Source organism: Cydia pomonella, chromosome 11, assembly GCF_033807575.1.
Source record: "Cydia pomonella isolate Wapato2018A chromosome 11, ilCydPomo1, whole genome shotgun sequence".
Lineage (NCBI taxonomy): Eukaryota > Metazoa > Arthropoda > Insecta > Lepidoptera > Tortricidae > Cydia > Cydia pomonella.
The window spans coordinates 19,238,255-19,259,071 of record NC_084713.1 but is presented as its reverse complement, the minus strand read 5'-3'; the positions used below and the strand labels follow the sequence as shown (position 1 = coordinate 19,259,071).

Here is a 20,817-nt window from a genome sequence, read left to right as displayed (position 1 = left end):
CCCACATGTGAATAAAATGCAACAACTCATCAGTTTTCGAACAAGCCTTTACAAGCTGGTGACGCAAACTGGTAAAGGCGCTCTTGATTGTTCAAAAACAAATTAGAAAGTTGCATTTTATCCATATATGGGGAAAAGTAATCAGATGCAAATTTTGAGTTGTTTCCTAGACTTTGATATAGAATGATATTTTTTTATTACGCTCATTTGGATTTGATTTAATTTGTTTTTTTTTGGTATTTTATAGTTAGTAGTTTCCTCGCGTTGGTGTTGTGAACATTTTTATGTTTCACTCGGAGGCAAAGTTTGTTTAACCCTCGTGCCTTGCAAACCTCGCAACGCTACGCTCGTGGTTCAATTTTGGAATCTTTCGCTTGCTTGGGTATCAATATTAGCGCGAGCGGTTAAACAACAACTTTGCGCCCTTGTAAAACAAATAACTATTATTTAACAATAAAACAATGTAGTTAATTTATAAAACCTGTACATTTTATTTAACTGATACAGAAAAAGGTAGGTAATTTGAAAGGGAAATTACAGGTAGTAAAATACATTCTGTCTGAGTATTTACAAAATGTCTCCTATCTATATACTATTTCTATCGTTCAGATATTTATATTTCTATATGGAACAATTCGTTTCAAAAACAAAGATCCTATTATATGGATATTAAGGTTCAAATTTTCACATATTTCCAACCAAAAGCCTCCTTAAGAACATAACCGTTACAAAATTAGCATAAATAGGGAACAAACAAGATAAACATCTAATCCATTATGTGGACCACAATTAAGCAAATGTATTGTTTAAAAGGTTCTTTTTTAATTTTAGAAAATATTTAATACTTGTTACTTAGAAACTCGAGCTCTTTGGTGTCGCTAAAATTTTCGTACTTTCTCGTATTTCCATTGCGTTACCGTACCGTCAAAGATGGATTTTGAAAAGTGACGGAATATAACAACCCTAGGACATTTTTTATATCCTAATAGGGAAAGTTCGAAGGAAGAGCTTGAGATTCTGAGTATAATAATAAATATAAAAATTACAAAATGGATAAAAGTAGTACGGTCTTAGAACCAAAAGCGTAACATGTTGTTGCACAATTATTTTTACACTGATCGACGTATATACATATACTCGCTAGATTATATTCCTGCTTCTGAAATTCAGGTATAGTACGAATTTTCTCAAATGATTTTTACGCCTCAGCCCCTAATCTGTTAAACAATAGCCTTTGTTTTCTGTAGAGGTTACTAATGCTACCGCTACTGACTGAACGGGAACAATCTCGTTTAAAAAGAAACATTACCGTCCTATTTATATGGCTCAAAGTCATGTAACAGCTCATTCTGTTATCTGACCGACCACACACAGGCGACCGATCGTCCTACATTACCCAAACTCGTTACCTCAGAATAAGCTGTTACATAAATTTGAACCTTAATACTATCACGATAGTTGCGTTTTAACGACATGGTTGCTTTGGCACGCGTACGAGTATAATAAAATGTATACTATAAACACAGCATAAACCGAAAGTACAGTCGCCATTGGATATATCGGAGCGGCCAAGGTGATCACAAATGTCTGAACAAGCCTCTATTGTCAAGACGTTTGAGTGCGTGTTCAGATATTTTTGAGTACTTTGGCCGCTCCGATATATCTGATGGCCACTGTAATATGTCAACTGCCAGATTAAAACCCAGTGATATAAAATTGTATGAATCCAAACTTGCGTTTATGTATTTCGTACATACATAATCCATATCGATAATGTACTTCTTGTTTGTACTACAAAGTTAAGGAAAATAACAAAATTTAAATGGTAAATAATAAAAACCAACATTGGAAGAAGTGGAGGCACTCAGATATTGATATTTAAACAAATAGCTAAAAATATGTAACAAAATTCTATTTTGACGAAGTTGTATAAGTAAATCTCTATTGCGATATATACTTCTATATAGCAATTGTCGCTGCCTGCAAAAACCCTAAATACCTAAATACTAAACCATGTAACTTTAGTTGGAATAGAAACGAGTAAATTCCAAAAGACAAAATATATAAGGCCAAATAAACAAATTTCTTCTAAAATCGGTCAAATAACATAATTCATTAATTGATCATCAATTCAATGCATTCCTAGAACTTTTAGGTCCATATCAATTATTAATACCATTTGTACAACTTAGTCCAATCAACGAGGATGTAGTATTCTATAATCTACACATATGCCTGCTGTACACACTCGTCGAGAGAATCTGAGACAGGCCGAGAGAGAGAGACTTTCGGCAAGAGGCTCTCGACGAGTGTGTAGATCCAGCATCAAGTTGTGTTACTACAGTATAATTAGAAGGCAGATGCATGGGGGGCGCTAGTGTGCCACGGGTTCTTAAGTAAGTTCTCGCGAAAAGAATGAAATGCCAGTGTAATTTTTCTAGAATGACACATCTTTTCATGTCAATGGCGCTAAATGTCAACTGACAAACCTATTTACTTGAAACATGTCATTTTATACTTAATGATATAAAAAGCAGGTAAGGTGTCTAAAATGTTACTCTTCGTTGATTAGGGTAGTTTGTAGTTGTCATAATTATTACTAAACTAAAAATGATATAAGAGCATAAACAGTAAAGTTCAAGAATTACAAAGGAGATTTTTTCTTAGAGTTAGAATTTGAGAAGACATTATTAAATACTAACAATATAATAATAATGGAGCAAAAACTGCAACAGTATAGAGCTAGGTTTACCTAAAATATGTAAACTGAAGAGTTTACGTTAGCAATAGCTTAGTAGTAAAAATCACAATTATACTAACTAGTAATAAGTACCAAAAGGGTCCTCATTTCATAAAAATTACAAGTGGATCATTGTAAATAAAATCTACACCCCCAACTTTAATATTCATTCTTAGAATTAACCTAAAATTCTCTAATTTTAGGTTAATTCTTCTGGAAACTTAGAGTTCATTCGATCATGACAGGAGAAAAATAACACTTTTTATTCCATTTCGTTACCACATACTCGTATGAAGTTATGCAATGGAAATATGAAAAATAAGAAAATGTTCTCGTTCTACGCTCAAGATTCGAAATAACAGAAAATATTTAAAATCTTAACAAAGTTGGGGTTACGGATTTTGAATAACATGTCACTGCAAGCTTTGTGATGAAGGATTTAGACGTAGACATAATATAATACATTTAATAAATAGAGCGTCAACAATTCAAAAGACTACTTAGTTAAAGTCAAATAAACAGATCATTACAGAAACTGTAAAAATATATGTAGTTAAACGTTAGAACTCTGTCACAGTAATTATTAATTATATTTTATTGTGTCAGAGCACTAAAATTATCAACAACTTTGGATTTCATTCATGAAATTGCATTGTAGTACGTATTCCATTTTAGATAACATGTTTCTTTTTTATAAATAAGTGACGAAGCTATTTTTTGATTTTGACTAAAATTGTGTGGAAATAGTTTTACATCAAAGTAAATCTGTTCTACAAAAAAAATACTAGTTGTAAGCCAATCAAATTAGATTTTTTTGAAGAATTAATTCCCAGCAAGCTGGAAATTGTTTAAATGCCTTAATTTGGTCCTAAATGCGTTTAATCCGAGTTTGCGCAATCCCGGGAGGTGTGCATAAATGTTTGCTCTTTTTTAGTTTTTTGCTTGTAGCTCGAAAAGGGTACGTTCGAAGGAAAATTTACTCTAATCATGATAAAAATGCCTGCCATTTTGGTAGTGTCTGATCCAAAAACCTGGTGGTGCCATTGCAAGTGATGGTGGGTTCCTTCTACATCGAGTGGTTTAGCAATCCAAGGAAAAATGTATCTCCCAAGGTTCCCAAAATGTATGTAAACCTCCTGGAATTGCGCAAACGCGGATTACACGCATTTAGGACCAAATGAAGGAATTAAAAGGATTTCCAGCTTGCTGGGAATTAATTCCTCAAAACGCTTTTTTTTTTGTCTAATTGGCTTATAGGTACCATTGGTGACCTCAGGTCTTTTTTGAACATTAAGAAGACACATTGAACAATTATTTTAGACCTAATAGCAATTAAATAAGGTTAACTATTGCTCGCTTTGGAGAAATAAGACATTCACAACCACGTCTCTAAACGTACAAAGTTCGTTGTGAACATAAGATTGCATTCCTAACGCAATAAACATCATTACATCAATATTCATTATTATATAATAAAACAACAGACAGGCTAGCATAACTGACTGAATGGGGTTGGAGTATTTTACAGATGACGCTAGCAAAGGTTTTACTTGTCAATCCTACCAAAGAGAATTAGAAATAGAGGTGTATTGTCAAAGAAAACTTTGTAGCGACGTTAATTTATTGCCATCTGTCGACACAGAATTAAAACTTTTAGAACGCTATTTGACTTTGATCCTTATTCATTCACTGATATGCGTTCAATTTGTTAGAATACCAAAAAGTGGCGCCATCTAATAGATTAAAGGCCAAAGGTATAGCAGCATTGTTTCAAGCGATGGCGCCATAACCCGTAGGTAGTGCCCGGTAAGATGGCGCCACTTTTTCATATTTAACAAATTGAACACATATCAGTGAAAGAATAAGGATCAAAGTCAAATGGGGTTCTAAATGTTTTGATTATGTGTCGAAAGATGGCAGTAAATTTACGTCACTACAAAGTTTTCTTTGACAATAAACATCTATTTCAAATTCTCTTTGATCCTACGAAATGTCAAATTATTTATTTTTTTTGTATTTTATGGCCTGAATGCTAGCTTTGGCCCTTTAAGCCAAATCCCATACAGCTATGGTGGTGCCATTTATGAAAAGCTTTGACAGTTACCAACCCCATTATCCTGTCATGACACTCATCTACACCTTCTCCAATATGCGTTATTAATCCGGCGATAAATAAAATATAAACTTCATAAATACAATGTCTAGGAGATAAACTGATATTATAGTCATTTGTATAAAAAATGTTACAAACTCTTACTTTAATTTAATGACTCGACACAAAGATACCTTTGATATTGAAAAATCGCGTGTCTAGAGTCAGACCAAGCTAAGTTGGCAGCAATTTTGATAGCTCAGCCTGTGCAAGTAAACTTCATAATTTCATATAAGTTTGACGTTTAAAATAGGTAACACTTGCACTATCTGTAGGATTGCCACGTCCCGTATATGCGGGACTGTCACCGTTAAGTATCACGTCCCGTATTTGTCTCGTATATCAATACCGCTGCAGAATACCTATATAAATTATCACAATCATTTGTGTTTAACCACCTTGTTCCCTCATCTATGTGAATTAAAGCTATGTGACTACGTATTTGCTCCCCCCCCCCTGTAAAGCCGTTACTACCCCCATTGTCCCGTATCAGTTCCGAATAATTTTGGCAACCCTATCTCGGCTGTCAAAATCGCTGCCAACTTATCTTGGTTTGATCTAATAAAATTCCATTTTTGGCTTTTCAGAAACTCTAATACTCATAAACGGGCAATGCCCAGTGCGAGCGCGGTGATAATGTAAATCATACATCGGGGGTTTTGATGCGGGAGTGGCTTGCACTAGCAAAAAATAAGTAAAAACTGTAAAAACCGATACTATTTTAACATTTATAAGTACATTTGGAGCTTACTAATTTAACTGTTTTTAATTCATAGTTTAGTATTTTACATAGAGGTACAATAATATATAGATGAAATGGGGGACGGGCCAGATGACCGAACGAGATGCACTTATGGAACTTTCAGTAGGAGTAGCAGAGAAAGCGCTATTATTGTTTGTCCTTATCAAAGTCTCATTTTTATTAGTCCCCATCGTACATTTGAGTATGGTTTATGGTGACAAAATAACCCGACCAAATTACGTAGGTTGTTTTTGGTATGTTCTCAGGAATGTTAAAACGTGTTTTTAATTTTGTCGCATTGCGTATGTTCTGGCCCTCACGGGCGCACGTATAGCACGTTTATAGGACCTCATGTGATCCTATGGATCACATCCCATCGATGGTAATATACAATGTCATAAATACACGAAATATTTCTCGCACCAAAAACCCTGATGTATGATAATCATGCGCGAGCGATATCGATACGAACACGCAGGTCAATGTTCGAAATTCTTTGTGCTTAGCGTCCGTACTTTAAAAATAAAACATATTTAAAAAACAGTCACAATGTTCATGCACTTTTCGTATTTCTATTTCGTTACCGCCATACAAGATTATACAGAAAGGGTAACGAAATGGAGAAAAATATGATAATATAATATAATAACTCTTGTTGCTGAGTAGACATTATAACTTGTTAATTATTGTATAAAAAGAAAAATTCACCGCCTTCGGCCAGACTCGAACTTGCGACCTTTCGGAACAACGGTCCGATCGCTGCTACCAACTCAGCCATGGCCGCAGACGGTGAATTTGTCCATTTTTCCTTTTAAATAAAAATTCGTAGTATCGCTCGCAAAAATTTACGCTTGATAAAAATAATATCATAACTTGCTACTTATTAACAGTTTTAAATTACCATGATTAGATGCTAGCCGAGGAAGGATATACAGGGTGCATTTGTTATCACTGAGCGGCGAATATGTACACAAAATATCAAAAAATAAAAAAAATCCAATTCTGGTATACACAAACCAAAGAGAATTTGAAATAGATGTCAAACAAAACTTTGTAACCACAGTAAATTTACTGGCATCTTTCGACACATGATTAAAACTTATGGAACGGCATTTTACTTTTATCCTTATCCTTTCAGTAATATGTATGTTTAATTTGTTAAATATCAAAAAGTGGCACCATCTAATAGACCAAAGGCCATGACACCACCACACAATCCATTTCTATTTCTTACTATTTTTACTATGGTGTCAACCTCAAAATAGCAAAAAAATCTGCTGTTCTATAGAAAACATTAACTCTGATTCACCGAAATTTATGAGACGGCAGTTTTTTTTTTCGCGATTTCGTATGACCTACAAAGTTGTTCAGTATGACACATATTCACCCTTCAGTTTGGTCAGTGATAACAAAAGCATCCTGTATATAGGACTTATCGGAGCAATAAGCACCCTGTACAAGTGTAGTTTAGGCCATAAACAATAGAATTACAGTGACTAAAGTTGTCAGATTGACTAGAGGCCAGAGAGTTATATTAGCTTGAAGCCAAAGAAAACTTTGTAGCCGCAGTAAATTTACTGCCATCTTTAGACACAAGAATACCATTTGACTTTGATCCTTATTCTTTCACTGATATGTTTTAAATTTGTTAAATATCAAAAAGTGGCGCCATATTACCGGGCATCGGCTAAAGGTTGTGGCGCCATCGCTCGAAACGTTGGCGCCACTTTTTGATATTTAACAATTTTAACACAGATTAAAAAATAAAGATCAAAGTCAAATGGCGTTCTAAAAGTTTTAATCGTGTGTCGAAAAATGGTAGTAACTTTACTGTGGCTACAAAGTTTTCTTTGACAATCCACATTTATTCAAATTCTCTTTGGTTAAAGTAAGGACGCGAAGCGCTATTCCCATCTCTATTACACGCGAATATTTCTATTGCTTTCCCTCTCACACAGTGAAATTGACCGCCGGCATCATGGGCGGGACAGAAATATAATTACGCGCGTGCGATTACAGAGATAGGTACAGGAGGGTCAATGTACGAAATTCTTCGTACTTAGCGTCCTTATTTTAGATTAATTGGATGGGATTTTCAAAGCACTCCAGCATATCAAATAAATCAAATTAGGACCTCCATTTATAGAACTAAAGACTACAATATAAGCCCACGAGTTGTTACAATACCGGTCAATAATATAGAGTCAGACCAAGATAAGTTGGCAGCAATCTTGATAGCCCAGCCTGCGCGAGTGTTAAGTAAACGTCATAATTTTATAGACGGTTGACGTTAAAAATAATACTTGCAATGTCTGGATTGTCTGGGCTGGCAAAATCACTGGCAACTCATCTTGGTCTGACTCTATCACCTCTATGTTTTACGGGAGTTTTTTTTTAATATTTGTAAGTGATTTCCATCTCACTACTTTATGTAGTCTAGTAGTAGTCCTTTGTGCGAATGAGAAACAGTGGTCTCATGCAATGGTTTTTTTCATAGAGGTTTTTTTTAAATATATCAATACATCTCCAAACTTAATGTATTAACCGTGGAGACTATACGTCTCTGTCATATTGTATAATATACTTGACTTGGTACATACTAGTTATGTACAGAATGTAGCATTAGTTTATGAGACTGCTAGTTTTACAGTCCAGACGCGGTTTATTTATTTAGTATAAATTTTATTTTGACACTTGGAGAGACTTTACACCTCCAAATTTTATTAGTATTAGTACTCTGACATTGGGGACCTTTTACATCTCCAGATTTAATGTGTTTTTAACCATAGAGACTATACATCTCTATTGTATTGTATTAATTATTTATTTTAAGATTATTATAATGTAATGTTTACCCAGGTATTGGCTGTTGTATTTATAAATGTTGTTATGTATTTTTAATGTCACTATATGATGTTACTATAAATGTTGTATTGACTTGTAAAAGAGCCCTTGAGGCCTACTTGCAGAATAAATTTTTGAATTTTGAATTTTTGAATTCCATTTTTAGGGTTCTGTAGTCAAATGGCAAAAAACTGAACCCTTATGGATTCGTCATGTCCGTCTGTCTGTCCGTTTATGTCACAGCCACTTTTTTCCGAAACATGGTAAGTAGATGTATCTATGAACCGCATTAAGATTTTCACACAAAAATAGAAAAAAAAAACAATAAATTTTGGGGGGATACTTAGAACTGAATCTCAAAAATTTTTTTTTCATAATAGGATAGGTCTTCAAAAATGATATTGAGGTTTCGAATATAATTTATTTCTAAACTGAATAGTTTGCGTGAGAGACACTTCCAAAGTGGTAAAATGAGTCCCCCTCCCCTGCAACTTCTAAAATAACAGAATGATAAAACTAAAAAAAAAAATGGTATACATTACCATGCAAACTTCCACCGAAAATTGGTTTGAACGAGATCTAGTAAGTACTTTTTTTTTAATACGTCATAAATGGTACGGAACCCTTCATGGGCGAGTCCGACTCGCACTTGGCCGTTTTTTTTAATAGAGTTCCAGTTATAAGCTGAGTGTCCTATTGTAATTTACAGTACTTCATTGCGGTATTCATCATATATTTGTATAAAATGACTAGTAAAATAAGCAATCAACAAACTAACCTATATTGTTTACTACAACTTCATACAACAAAACACAAAGGTGATATATTATTGTCCGGTACTGTATGTTACCATGACAACACATTTATCCTCGTAAGGCCCAAGGTCCTACCTATAGGACTTATTCAGTTCGATGAAATTTAAATCATATTCAATTAGGACAGAGTTGCATTGTTTTGTTTCGTGCAATTTTCAAACAAAATAAAATCTACTGTATTCCGTGCACTATAGGTTCAAATTCCAGTGGCAAATTTTGGATGTTTCATTTCTATGGCTGGGCCTTAAGAGGATATATGAATAGTTCTAGAAATAGGCCCCTATGGGCTTACAGTCAAAACAATAGGATTGTTATTTTTACAACACGAATTTTGTGACATGATAGCGTATAATTCTATGGCCTCCAGTCGGACTTAATGGCACTAAATATACTTAAAATATTACTAATTCTAACACAATAGTGTTCACTTACTTTGATTTCGCACAGCCCATTAGGGGACGCCAATCTAATTCGGAATCCGGTTTCCAATCTCCAGTTAAAGGAAATTCACACGGTCAATAATATTGAACAATGATTATCTATATAACTAATTTTGTGAAAATGGGGAGATTTATAATATATCCAAAGATAATTTGAAATAGAGGTGGGTTGTCAAGGAAAACTTTGTAGTCACAGTAAATTTACTGCCATCTTTCGACACATGATTAAAACTTTTAGAACGCCATCTAACTTTGATCCTTATTCTTTCACCATATATATGTTAAATATCAAAAATATCAAAATCTAATAACTCAAAGGCCAAAGATATGGCGTCATCGTTTCGAGTGATGGCGCTACAATATTTGACCTATGCCCGGTAAGATGGCGCCACTTTAAGATATTTAACAAATTTAACACATATCAGTGAAAGAGTAAGGATCAAAGTCAAATGGTATTCTTGTGTCTAAAGATGGCAGTTTTACTGCGGCTACAAAGTTTTCTTTGGCTTCAAGCTAATATAACTCTCTGCCCTCTAGTCAATCTGACAACTTTAGTCACTGTTCTAAAAGTTTTAATCATGTGTCGAAAGTTGGCAGTAAATTTACTGTGGCTACAAAATTTTCTTTGACGATCCTTTTTGAAATATCGATAAACTAAGGACGCTAAGCACGAAGAATTCCGTACGTTGAGCCGCCAGTTGCTATCTCTATTGCACGCGCGTAATTATATTGCTGTCTCACCCATGATGCCGGCGATCAATGCTACTCTACGAGCGGGATAGCAATAAAATTATGCGCTTGCTTAATTTCCTTATTTTATCCGTAATTCTCACTTAGGAAAGAGGACAGCCACTTCTCCATACAAACTTAGTCCCCATTTTCCTCTCTGGAAAATATTTTTACGAAATTTGATGTATATTACCCATAGCTATGCCCCTTTTGACTTTTTCCATTTTTTTATTATTGTAAAAAATAGGCAAGAAAACAGATTTCATACTTTTTAAATGCTCACTCTTATAATGGTTAGTAATTGGAAAAAAAAACAAACGTAGAGGCATAGCTGTATTTGATATACATATTGTGTCAAAATATTTTCAATAATGTTAATATCCAGAGAAGAAAATGAGGACAACGTTTGTATGAAAAGGCGATTTCGCGCGTGTGGTTCCACTTTCGTTTTAACGTAAATGCGATAAAGATAGGAAACGAGGGGTCAATGTACGAAATTATTCGTGCTTAGTGTTCTTACTTTATCTGTAATGTTCACTTAATGAAAGTACTAATATTGCAAAATAAAATTGACCGTCTGTGATAATTATCTGAGATTGAGAAATCGACTCTTAGAATAATAAATTAGACAGTACCGATAAAAGCGCTATCTTACAAGAACTTATATTACAATAAGTCTCCTTTTACTGACATTTAGTTATTAAACATAATATAATAATCGTATTTTTCCTTAAATTACCAAGTGCATTTAGCAACGCTCAATAACCAATACTATTGTAGATATAATTTTTAGCTAGCGCTCTAAGGTGATTGCGGGGTGATACAATTTAAATTCACCAAATATAACATTTGATATAAACCATTTCCCTACTGAAACCGTAAGCTTAGCACAGGAGCGCTGCGATAGTATCTCGCGCGTGAGCGCGTACCCGCCCCTATCTAATTAATACTGTTAGAAAAAGACGCACATTCTGACGGATATTGCCGCGGCACTCCTATGCTGTGCCTACTGATGATTCTACAACGTGTTACGCCTATAGTTGTGCCGTTCTCTAGAGCGTTCTCCGTTTTTATAGAGAATGTTCTCGAGCGAGAACATTCCCCTTAGTAAATGGAGAACGTTCTCGAGAACGGCAAAAATAAAGTTACACCAGCCACTGAAAGAGAGGTGGGGACACGTTGTAAGGTCATACTTAGCAACTTTTAGAATGAGATCAATCCCAATATCGCGAAAAAAAAAATCGACTCGTACATTTTGGCTGGTTGATCTTGATATCTTGTATGGGAGAGTTAATTTATATCGCGATTTCGGAATTGGTTTCATAGTAAAAGTTGCTCAGAATGACCTATACAACGTGTACCCACTCCACTTTCAGTGGCTGGTGTAACACGTTGTATAAACAATACATTCCAATTAAAACTTCGATTAAATAAACAATATATATTTCCCATGTCATATTATTTTCGATCTTCTGTAAAAAAACATCAAATTTAGCTTAATCAAACCTTGACTTCCAAATTACAATTCCGCACAATTATTTCACGATCAAAAACCCGTGCACACTCGCAAGGAACTTATCGAAATTATCCTGAAAACGCAATTTATGGGGTCTCGAACCATCAAAAAGAACTCCATTTGTGAGGACCCCAAAGGCCTCTTCCAATCTAGGTACGTTGGCTGGGTCGTTGACAGCGTAGGCCTCTATAAGTTGCCGCGCGAGGCCTTCTAAGAGCGCTGGTTTCACGCAAGTTAAAGCGTATATAGCTGCTCCGGCAGCTGGGATTGAATCTGGAGGTATTTCCATCTTGATTATCAACATTAGGAGTAACTCTGCTAGGGTTAGAAGGGAAAGAGAGTAAGGGTTGTCGTCGCCTAAAGTGCGGGCTTTGTTTGATAGGCCTACGATGGTGTCGCAGCAGAGAGTGGACACGTCGCAAGATACGGCGGTCAGGCCGACGCGTAGCGCGGCGACTACCATGTTGAAATCTTCTATTGGTAGGATTGTTAGCTGTAAGGGTAACAATTTTGGAATTAATAATGGTATTGAGAAGTTTTTTTCGTGTTAGAAGACCCTTTCTTATCCAGGCTGACAATAAAGAAATTACAGTTTTTCTTATTATATAAAAAGCACAAGTTTGAAGTACCGCGCACGCTTCTGGCTGCATTTGGTTAACAAAAAATCAAGAATAATTTTGAGTCTACTAAATGATAATTAATGTCCTGCATTAACATCCTAGTGCATCAAATTTCTATAAAAAAGTACCTACTGTATGTTTTTTTGTGTTTAGTTAAATTTGCCTTTTTTTATTTAATGCATATTAGTTATAAGATGTACTGTTATGAGAAGATGTGTCCCGCCTAGTTTCTTGTCGGTCCCATATTGGGATACCCTCCTACAATTTAGGAGGGATATAAATCATCTCGGGTCAGTGGTCTATACATCTGAAGAGGTTAGACTCGGCGTAGCTTTATTTGACGTTCATAAGGACATTGTAATATGCCTATTTGGAAAATAATATTTAACTTTTAGTGAAATTTTAAATTTGAAGACTGAAGTATCATCGCCCATACTTTTAATTGTCCAGTGTTCATCGGTGGACCTTATTACAAAAGGCATACGGTCCACCCTAGGGCAGTTAAAGAGTGCTGCTGTTTGTACTAATTATTTTTGGTGGAAAAATTTATGAAACTAAACTTCAAATATTTTTTGTAAGAAATTCTATTACAACCAGATGAAAATTCTTATGCACATCGGGCGTTACAAGATCATTAGAAAGTAAGTGCGGATTTGACTACCTGCAATACGAGCTGACGAGCGCTGACGAGCGGAGTCCTAAAATTTCTCTTTCACAGCTGCATATTCGTAGAAAGAGTAAAAGAGATAGTAATCCCGGTCATCATCCTGGTGGGCTCGGGTGGGTAACGTCAGGGCAGTAACAATATGATATTTGACCTGTTCCGCCGTGTGTAACTCGCGCAGCGTGCGGTAGGCCTGGTGCGCCAGCGCGGGCAGCGCCAGCAGGGAAGGCGTGATGAGTGGCAGTAATAATATGATATTTGACCTGTTCCGCCGTGTGTAACTCGCGCAGCGTGCGGTAGGCCTGGTGCGCCAGCGCGGGCAGCGCCAGCAGGGAAGGCGTGATGAGTGGCAGTAATAATATGATATTTGACCTGTTCCGCCGTGTGTAACTCGCGCAGCGTGCGGTAGGCCTGGTGCGCCAGCGCGGGCAGCGCCAGCAGGGAAGGCGTGATGAGTGGCAGTAATAATATGATATTTGACCTGTTCCGCCGTGTGTAACTCGCGCAGCGTGCGGTAGGCCTGGTGCGCCAGCGCGGGCAGCGCCAGCAGGGAAGGCGTGATGAGTGGCAGTAATAATATGATATTTGACCTGTTCCGCCGTGTGTAACTCGCGCAGCGTGCGGTAGGCCTGGTGCGCCAGCGCGGGCAGCGCCAGCAGGGAAGGCGTGATGAGTGGCAGTAATAATATGATATTTGACCTGTTCCGCCGTGTGTAACTCGCGCAGCGTGCGGTAGGCCTGGTGCGCCAGCGCGGACAGCGCCAGCAGGGAAGGCGTGATGAGTGGCAGTAATAATATGATATTTGACCTGTTCCGCCGTGTGTAACTCGCGCAGCGTGCGGTAGGCCTGGTGCGCCAGCGCGGGCAGCGCCAGCAGGGAAGGCGTGATGAGTGGCAGTAATAATATGATATTTGACCTGTTCCGCCGTGTGTAACTCGCGCAGCGTGCGGTAGGCCTGGTGCGCCAGCGCGGGCAGCGCCAGCAGGGAAGGCGTGATGAGTGGCAGTAATAATATGATATTTGACCTGTTCCGCCGTGTGTAACTCGCGCAGCGTGCGGTAGGCCTGGTGCGCCAGCGCGGGCAGCGCCAGCAGGGAAGGCGTGATGAGTGGCAGTAATAATATGATATTTGACCTGTTCCGCCGTGTGTAACTCGCGCAGCGTGCGGTAGGCCTGGTGCGCCAGCGCGGGCAGCGCCAGCAGGGAAGGCGTGATGAGTGGCAGTAATAATATGATATTTGACCTGTTCCGCCGTGTGTAACTCGCGCAGCGTGCGGTAGGCCTGGTGCGCCAGCGCGGGCAGCGCCAGCAGGGAAGGCGTGATGAGTGGCAGTAATAATATGATATTTGACCTGTTCCGCCGTGTGTAACTCGCGCAGCGTGCGGTAGGCCTGGTGCGCCAGCGCGGGCAGCGCCAGCAGGGAAGGCGTGATGAGTGGCAGTAATAATATGATATTTGACCTGTTCCGCCGTGTGTAACTCGCGCAGCGTGCGGTAGGCCTGGTGCGCCAGCGCGGGCAGCGCCAGCAGGGAAGGCGTGATGAGTGGCAGTAATAATATGATATTTGACCTGTTCCGCCGTGTGTAACTCGCGCAGCGTGCGGTAGGCCTGGTGCGCCAGCGCGGGCAGCGCCAGCAGGGAAGGCGTGATGAGTGGCAGTAATAATATGATATTTGACCTGTTCCGCCGTGTGTAACTCGCGCAGCGTGCGGTAGGCCTGGTGCGCCAGCGCGGGCAGCGCCAGCAGGGAAGGCGTGATGAGTGGCAGTAATAATATGATATTTGACCTGTTCCGCCGTGTGTAACTCGCGCAGCGTGCGGTAGGCCTGGTGCGCCAGCGCGGGCAGCGCCAGCAGGGAAGGCGTGATGAGTGGCAGTAATAATATGATATTTGACCTGTTCCGCCGTGTGTAACTCGCGCAGCGTGCGGTAGGCCTGGTGCGCCAGCGCGGGCAGCGCCAGCAGGGAAGGCGTGATGAGTGGCAGTAATAATATGATATTTGACCTGTTCCGCCGTGTGTAACTCGCGCAGCGTGCGGTAGGCCTGGTGCGCCAGCGCGGGCAGCGCCAGCAGGGAAGGCGTGATGAGTGGCAGTAATAATATGATATTTGACCTGTTCCGCCGTGTGTAACTCGCGCAGCGTGCGGTAGGCCTGGTGCGCCAGCGCGGGCAGCGCCAGCAGGGAAGGCGTGATGAGTGGCAGTAATAATATGATATTTGACCTGTTCCGCCGTGTGTAACTCGCGCAGCGTGCGGTAGGCCTGGTGCGCCAGCGCGGGCAGCGCCAGCAGGGAAGGCGTGATGAGTGGCAGTAATAATATGATATTTGACCTGTTCCGCCGTGTGTAACTCGCGCAGCGTGCGGTAGGCCTGGTGCGCCAGCGCGGGCAGCGCCAGCAGGGAAGGCGTGATGAGTGGCAGTAATAATATGATATTTGACCTGTTCCGCCGTGTGTAACTCGCGCAGCGTGCGGTAGGCCTGGTGCGCCAGCGCGGGCAGCGCCAGCAGGGAAGGCGTGATGAGTGGCAGTAATAATATGATATTTGACCTGTTCCGCCGTGTGTAACTCGCGCAGCGTGCGGTAGGCCTGGTGCGCCAGCGCGGGCAGCGCCAGCAGGGAAGGCGTGATGAGTGGCAGTAATAATATGATATTTGACCTGTTCCGCCGTGTGTAACTCGCGCAGCGTGCGGTAGGCCTGGTGCGCCAGCGCGGGCAGCGCCAGCAGGGAAGGCGTGATGAGTGGCAGTAATAATATGATATTTGACCTGTTCCGCCGTGTGTAACTCGCGCAGCGTGCGGTAGGCCTGGTGCGCCAGCGCGGGCAGCGCCAGCAGGGAAGGCGTGATGAGTGGCAGTAATAATATGATATTTGACCTGTTCCGCCGTGTGTAACTCGCGCAGCGTGCGGTAGGCCTGGTGCGCCAGCGCGGGCAGCGCCAGCAGGGAAGGCGTGATGAGTGGCAGTAATAATATGATATTTGACCTGTTCCGCCGTGTGTAACTCGCGCAGCGTGCGGTAGGCCTGGTGCGCCAGCGCGGGCAGCGCCAGCAGGGAGGGCGTGACGAGCGGCAGCAGCAGGCGCAGCCCGCGCGCGCACGTGTCGCCGACGGCGCGCTCGGCGCCGCAGCGCGCGATGGAGCACACCACCTCCATGAGGGCGCAGATGTCCTGGAGTGGGAACATACTGAGGTTTCGGAGGTAATACATGGTTATACGTGGTTTTCTGCTAACAAACCGAGATACAGTTTGGAATATCAGTGAATTGGATGGATTGTTTATTTTTTATACACGACGAAACCGAAAGATATCAGTGTATTCCTGATCAGATTTAGATACTAAAATGTCATATCAACTTTTATGGATTTTGAGTTGATACCAATAAAAAAAAAACATCTTATTGTAAGTTAGTGCAATACGCCTTTTTTGATGGCGGTGAGGCCATTATGGAGCGTAGTCTAAATATCCTTATTGATAGATGTCAAAAAGTGACAAGACCTTTGCCAGTTTAAAAAAAAGAAAAATAAACAATTTTTGTCAAAATTTAATTAAACTTACGGAACATTTTTCCCTCAAAAGTGCGTGGTTATAGTATTTTATGCAACAGTTGTATAAGAAAGGTCAAAAAAGGCGAGTGGCGTAAGTTGTAAAGTACATTGTAAAGGAATACGCCACGAGCCTACTTATACAATACAACGTTGCATACAATACTTTTCCTACGAGTCAACAAAAATAAATCTTAATTTAGGTAAGCAAAGCAAAAGTATATAGCCAAGACGCGCGAGCATACTTTGTTACGCGCCCGGCCCGCCCCGGGCCGCGGCCGGCCGGTCGGCGACACCTCCTCGTAACTGAGGCCCTGGTACTTCCTACTTGCAAAATTATATTTTTGGACAGTTTTTTCTCGATTTTGGCCACAGTAGCCTACGGAGACTAACAAGCAACGCTAAGAGATCTTCGTAGTCTATGGGTGTTGCTATATTACGGGTGTCACATGCGTGTTTCTGACTTGTCAAGTAATTGTTTTTATTATGCAACCAAATGAATATTTTGTAAGTTGGCAGCAATGCACTTAGTTTAAAACTGTATTAGTTTTGATTTTGTTAGGTTGGTAGCCATTAATCGCAGTAACGTTATAGCGATTTACAGTACATATGGTGCTACCACAGTGTAAAAAGTAACAGTGGGCCGACGCCTTTGATGTTTGCGTAAATGCCGACACCGCTCAAGTTGACCGAACCTACCCAGGGTTGTCACAGACTTACACAACTGCCCAAAGAGGAGGGAAATGTTTTTAGGTTTCACGTATGTATGTGTACTAATTTTACAAATGGCGTTCATTTTGGAAATAAAGATGGCGGACGTCACTTTTTTGAAAAAGTCGTTATGGGTGTTGTTTTCAGGGTTTTTGGGGATGTAGAATTCAAAAATGGCATCTATTTTGAAAATAAAGATGGCGGACGTGACTTTTTGAAATTTGTGTCGATGTGTGTAGCAGTGATGTTAACCATCTTAATTCTAAAATGGACTCTCATTTTTGAAATATGCACCCCCAAAATGGACGTCATTTTCGTAATCGGAACCCCGAGGAACCTCGGATATGACACCCATAACGATTTTTGAGAAAAATTAATGTCCGCCATCTTGGATTTCAAAATGGTTGTCATTTTTTTAATCGGCATTTTTGTAATCAGTACTCTAAAAATAATTAAAACATCAAATACTACAACACATATACAAACGGAAGCATGAAACAATTTCTAGCTTTTTAAATAAAGTCCTAAACTTAATATTTTAATTGTCCACAAATTGACTGATAATTACAAGACACGCGTCAGCCCTCAAAATCATATCCCTGAATACTAACAATGGCGTGTATGAAAGTCAGGGACCGCCCCTCCCACCCGCCACCCCTCGCACCCCGCACGGTTGCCCTGTCAAGACGCCTACGTCGACCGACTGTATTATTTCTTAGACTGTGGTGCTACTTTAGCGCACTAGTGCGAAAATTAGCATATTACGTTACTATATCGAACATTTAAAGGGCCATATGTACTGTAAAACGTTGTACGATACATGTGCGAATAGGTAATTCGCAACTCGTGTCGATTTAAAACACTATTTTCTGCTGTAGTGCTGTTATGAGGAATAGACAATATAGACTTTTCTTGAAACCTTTTATGTATGATCTTATATTCGTGTTAATGAATGCATAAATGATAGATAACAGTAGAGGAGTAGGAATCTTTAAAAATCTTTCAGGTTCCTCGTGTTACACCGTGTAGAATAAATATATAAACATATACCTATATAATTTTAATTAAATATACCGGACAGATCATTCAATAAATCTTGTAAAAACAATATTACAATTTTTCGTCCCCTTCTGTTACCTATGTATTAAAGTAACAAAATGGAAATACGAAACACGCATAGATATACAATTAGAACATTTTCGCTGTATATTTAATAGAGAATTTTATATGAAAGGTCATACTTCATAAGCCTCTTCTTCGGCGTCCTGTGGAATGCCAGATATCTTGCCAGAATTCCACCGCATGTACACGTCGAAAGTTGTATTGCACACCTCGAGAAACCTGGAACAAGTTTCTAAACATTAGATTTTTTTTTAATATTGTTTTGGAAAATGCGTACTTGCTAACATTTTAGTACTGCTTGGCGCTCTTGGCGAGCAGTCTGAGAGCAGGTAGCACTACCCCCGGGTATTTGTGGTACCGGTACACTATACCGGGTATCTTGTATGTATGTACGTACTTGCTAACGTTCTGCGGCTGGACGGAGTGCAGCATCCCCGTGGCGCTCTTGGCGAGCAGTCTGAGAGCAGGTAGCACTACCCCTGGGTATTTGTGGTACCGGTACACTATACCGGGTATCTTATATGTATGTACGTACTTGCTAACGTTCTGCGGCTGGACGGAGTGCAGCATCCGCTTGGCGCTCTTGGCGAGCAGTCTGAGAGCAGGTAGCACTACCCCCGGGTATTTGTGGTACCGGTACACTATACCGGGTATCTTATATGTATGTATGTACTTGCTAACGTTCTGCGGCTGGATGGAGTGCAGCATCCGCTTGGCGCTCTTGGCGAGCAGTCTGAGAGCAGGTAGCACTACCTCCGGGTAGTTGTGGTACCGGTACACTATACCGGGTATCTTGTATGTATGTACGTACTTGCTAACGTTCTGCGGCTGGACGGAGTGCAGCATCCCCGTGGCGCTCTTGGCGAGCAGTCTGAGAGCAGGTAGCACTACCCCTGGGTATTTGTGGTACCGGTACACTATACCGGGTATCTTATATGTATGTACGTACTTGCTAACGTTCTGCGGCTGGACGGAGTGCAGCATCCGCTTGGCGCTCTTGGCGAGCAGTCTGAGAGCAGGTAGCACTACCCCCGGGTATTTGTGGTACCGGTACACTATACCGGGTATCTTATATGTATGTATGTACTTGCTAACGTTCTGCGGCTGGATGGAGTGCAGCATCCGCTTGGCGCTCTTGGCGAGCAGTCTGAGAGCAGGTAGCACTACCCCCGGGTATTTGTGGTACCGGTACACTATACCGGGTATCTTATATGTATGTACGTACTTGCTAACGTTGTGCGGCTGGACGGAGTGCAGCATCCGCTTGGCGCTCTTGGCGAGCAGTCTGAGAGCAGGTAGCACTACCCCCGGGTAGTTGTGGTACCGGTACACTATACCGGGTATCTTGTCTAGCGCGCCGATCAGCATCATGAATTGCTCATCCATGGTTCCGACCTGCATTTAGTTAAGTGATTATTAATGGAAGGCTATGTAGAAATAAGGTATGGTATGAGATATTTTCACTGGAAAGATACTTTATGCGAAGGTACCCAAAGGGCACCCAAAAACCACCTTTAAAAAAAAGACCCATTTAACCTTTAAAAATATGCGAATTTAAACCTATCACTTTGAAATAAAGTTCAAAATCAGGTGGGAAATATATTTCCTCTGCCTTATAGACTTGAGTAATTAATTTGGAATAAGTCCCTACCTCGAAGACACCTTTTGTGACACCAATAAAGCAGTCAAGGGTGTCGGCCAACATATTTCGTACGGGTTCCGTATCCGACTCCATGTTTATTATGTTCATCAGTTTCTCTTGTAACGCCACTGTGCTTGCGAGGAGGCTTCGTATTCGCCTGTAGAATGCTGTAATGTTTACATTTAGGATCTTACCTCAAACACGCCCTCTGTGACACCAATAAAGCAGTCAAGCGTGTCCGCCAACATATTTCGTACGAGTTCCGTATCCGACTCCATGTTTATTATGTTCATCAGCTTCTCTTGTAACGCCATTGTGCTTGCGAGGAGGCTTCGTATTCGCCTGTAGAATGCTGTAATGTTTACATTTAGGATCTTACCTCAAACACGCCCTCTGTGACACCAATAAAACAATCAAGCGTGTCCGCCAACATATTTCTTACGGGTTCCGTATCCGACTCCATGTTTATTATGTTCATCAGTTTCTCTTGTAACGCCACTGTGCTTGCGAGGCGGCTTCGTATTTGCCTGTA

At 40.3% G+C, this 20,817-nt stretch overlaps 1 protein-coding gene across 1 annotated transcript in view; it reads right to left on the bottom strand.

The window, feature by feature from the left end:
• Window positions 1-9,860: 9,860 nt before the first annotated feature.
• The window catches only part of LOC133522489 (uncharacterized), a 34,646-nt gene continuing 23,689 nt past the window's right edge, over window positions 9,861-20,817 (bottom strand). Inside the window, exons 12-15 of the mRNA XM_061857840.1 lie at window positions 19,869-20,038; window positions 18,763-18,862; window positions 16,251-16,436; window positions 9,861-12,471 (exon numbers count right to left, since the gene is read on the bottom strand). Of these exons, the coding sequence (XP_061713824.1) occupies window positions 11,998-12,471; window positions 16,251-16,436; window positions 18,763-18,862; window positions 19,869-20,038 (930 nt within the window). The 3' untranslated portion in view covers window positions 9,861-11,997. The remainder of the gene's footprint in view (window positions 12,472-16,250; window positions 16,437-18,762; window positions 18,863-19,868; window positions 20,039-20,817) is intronic.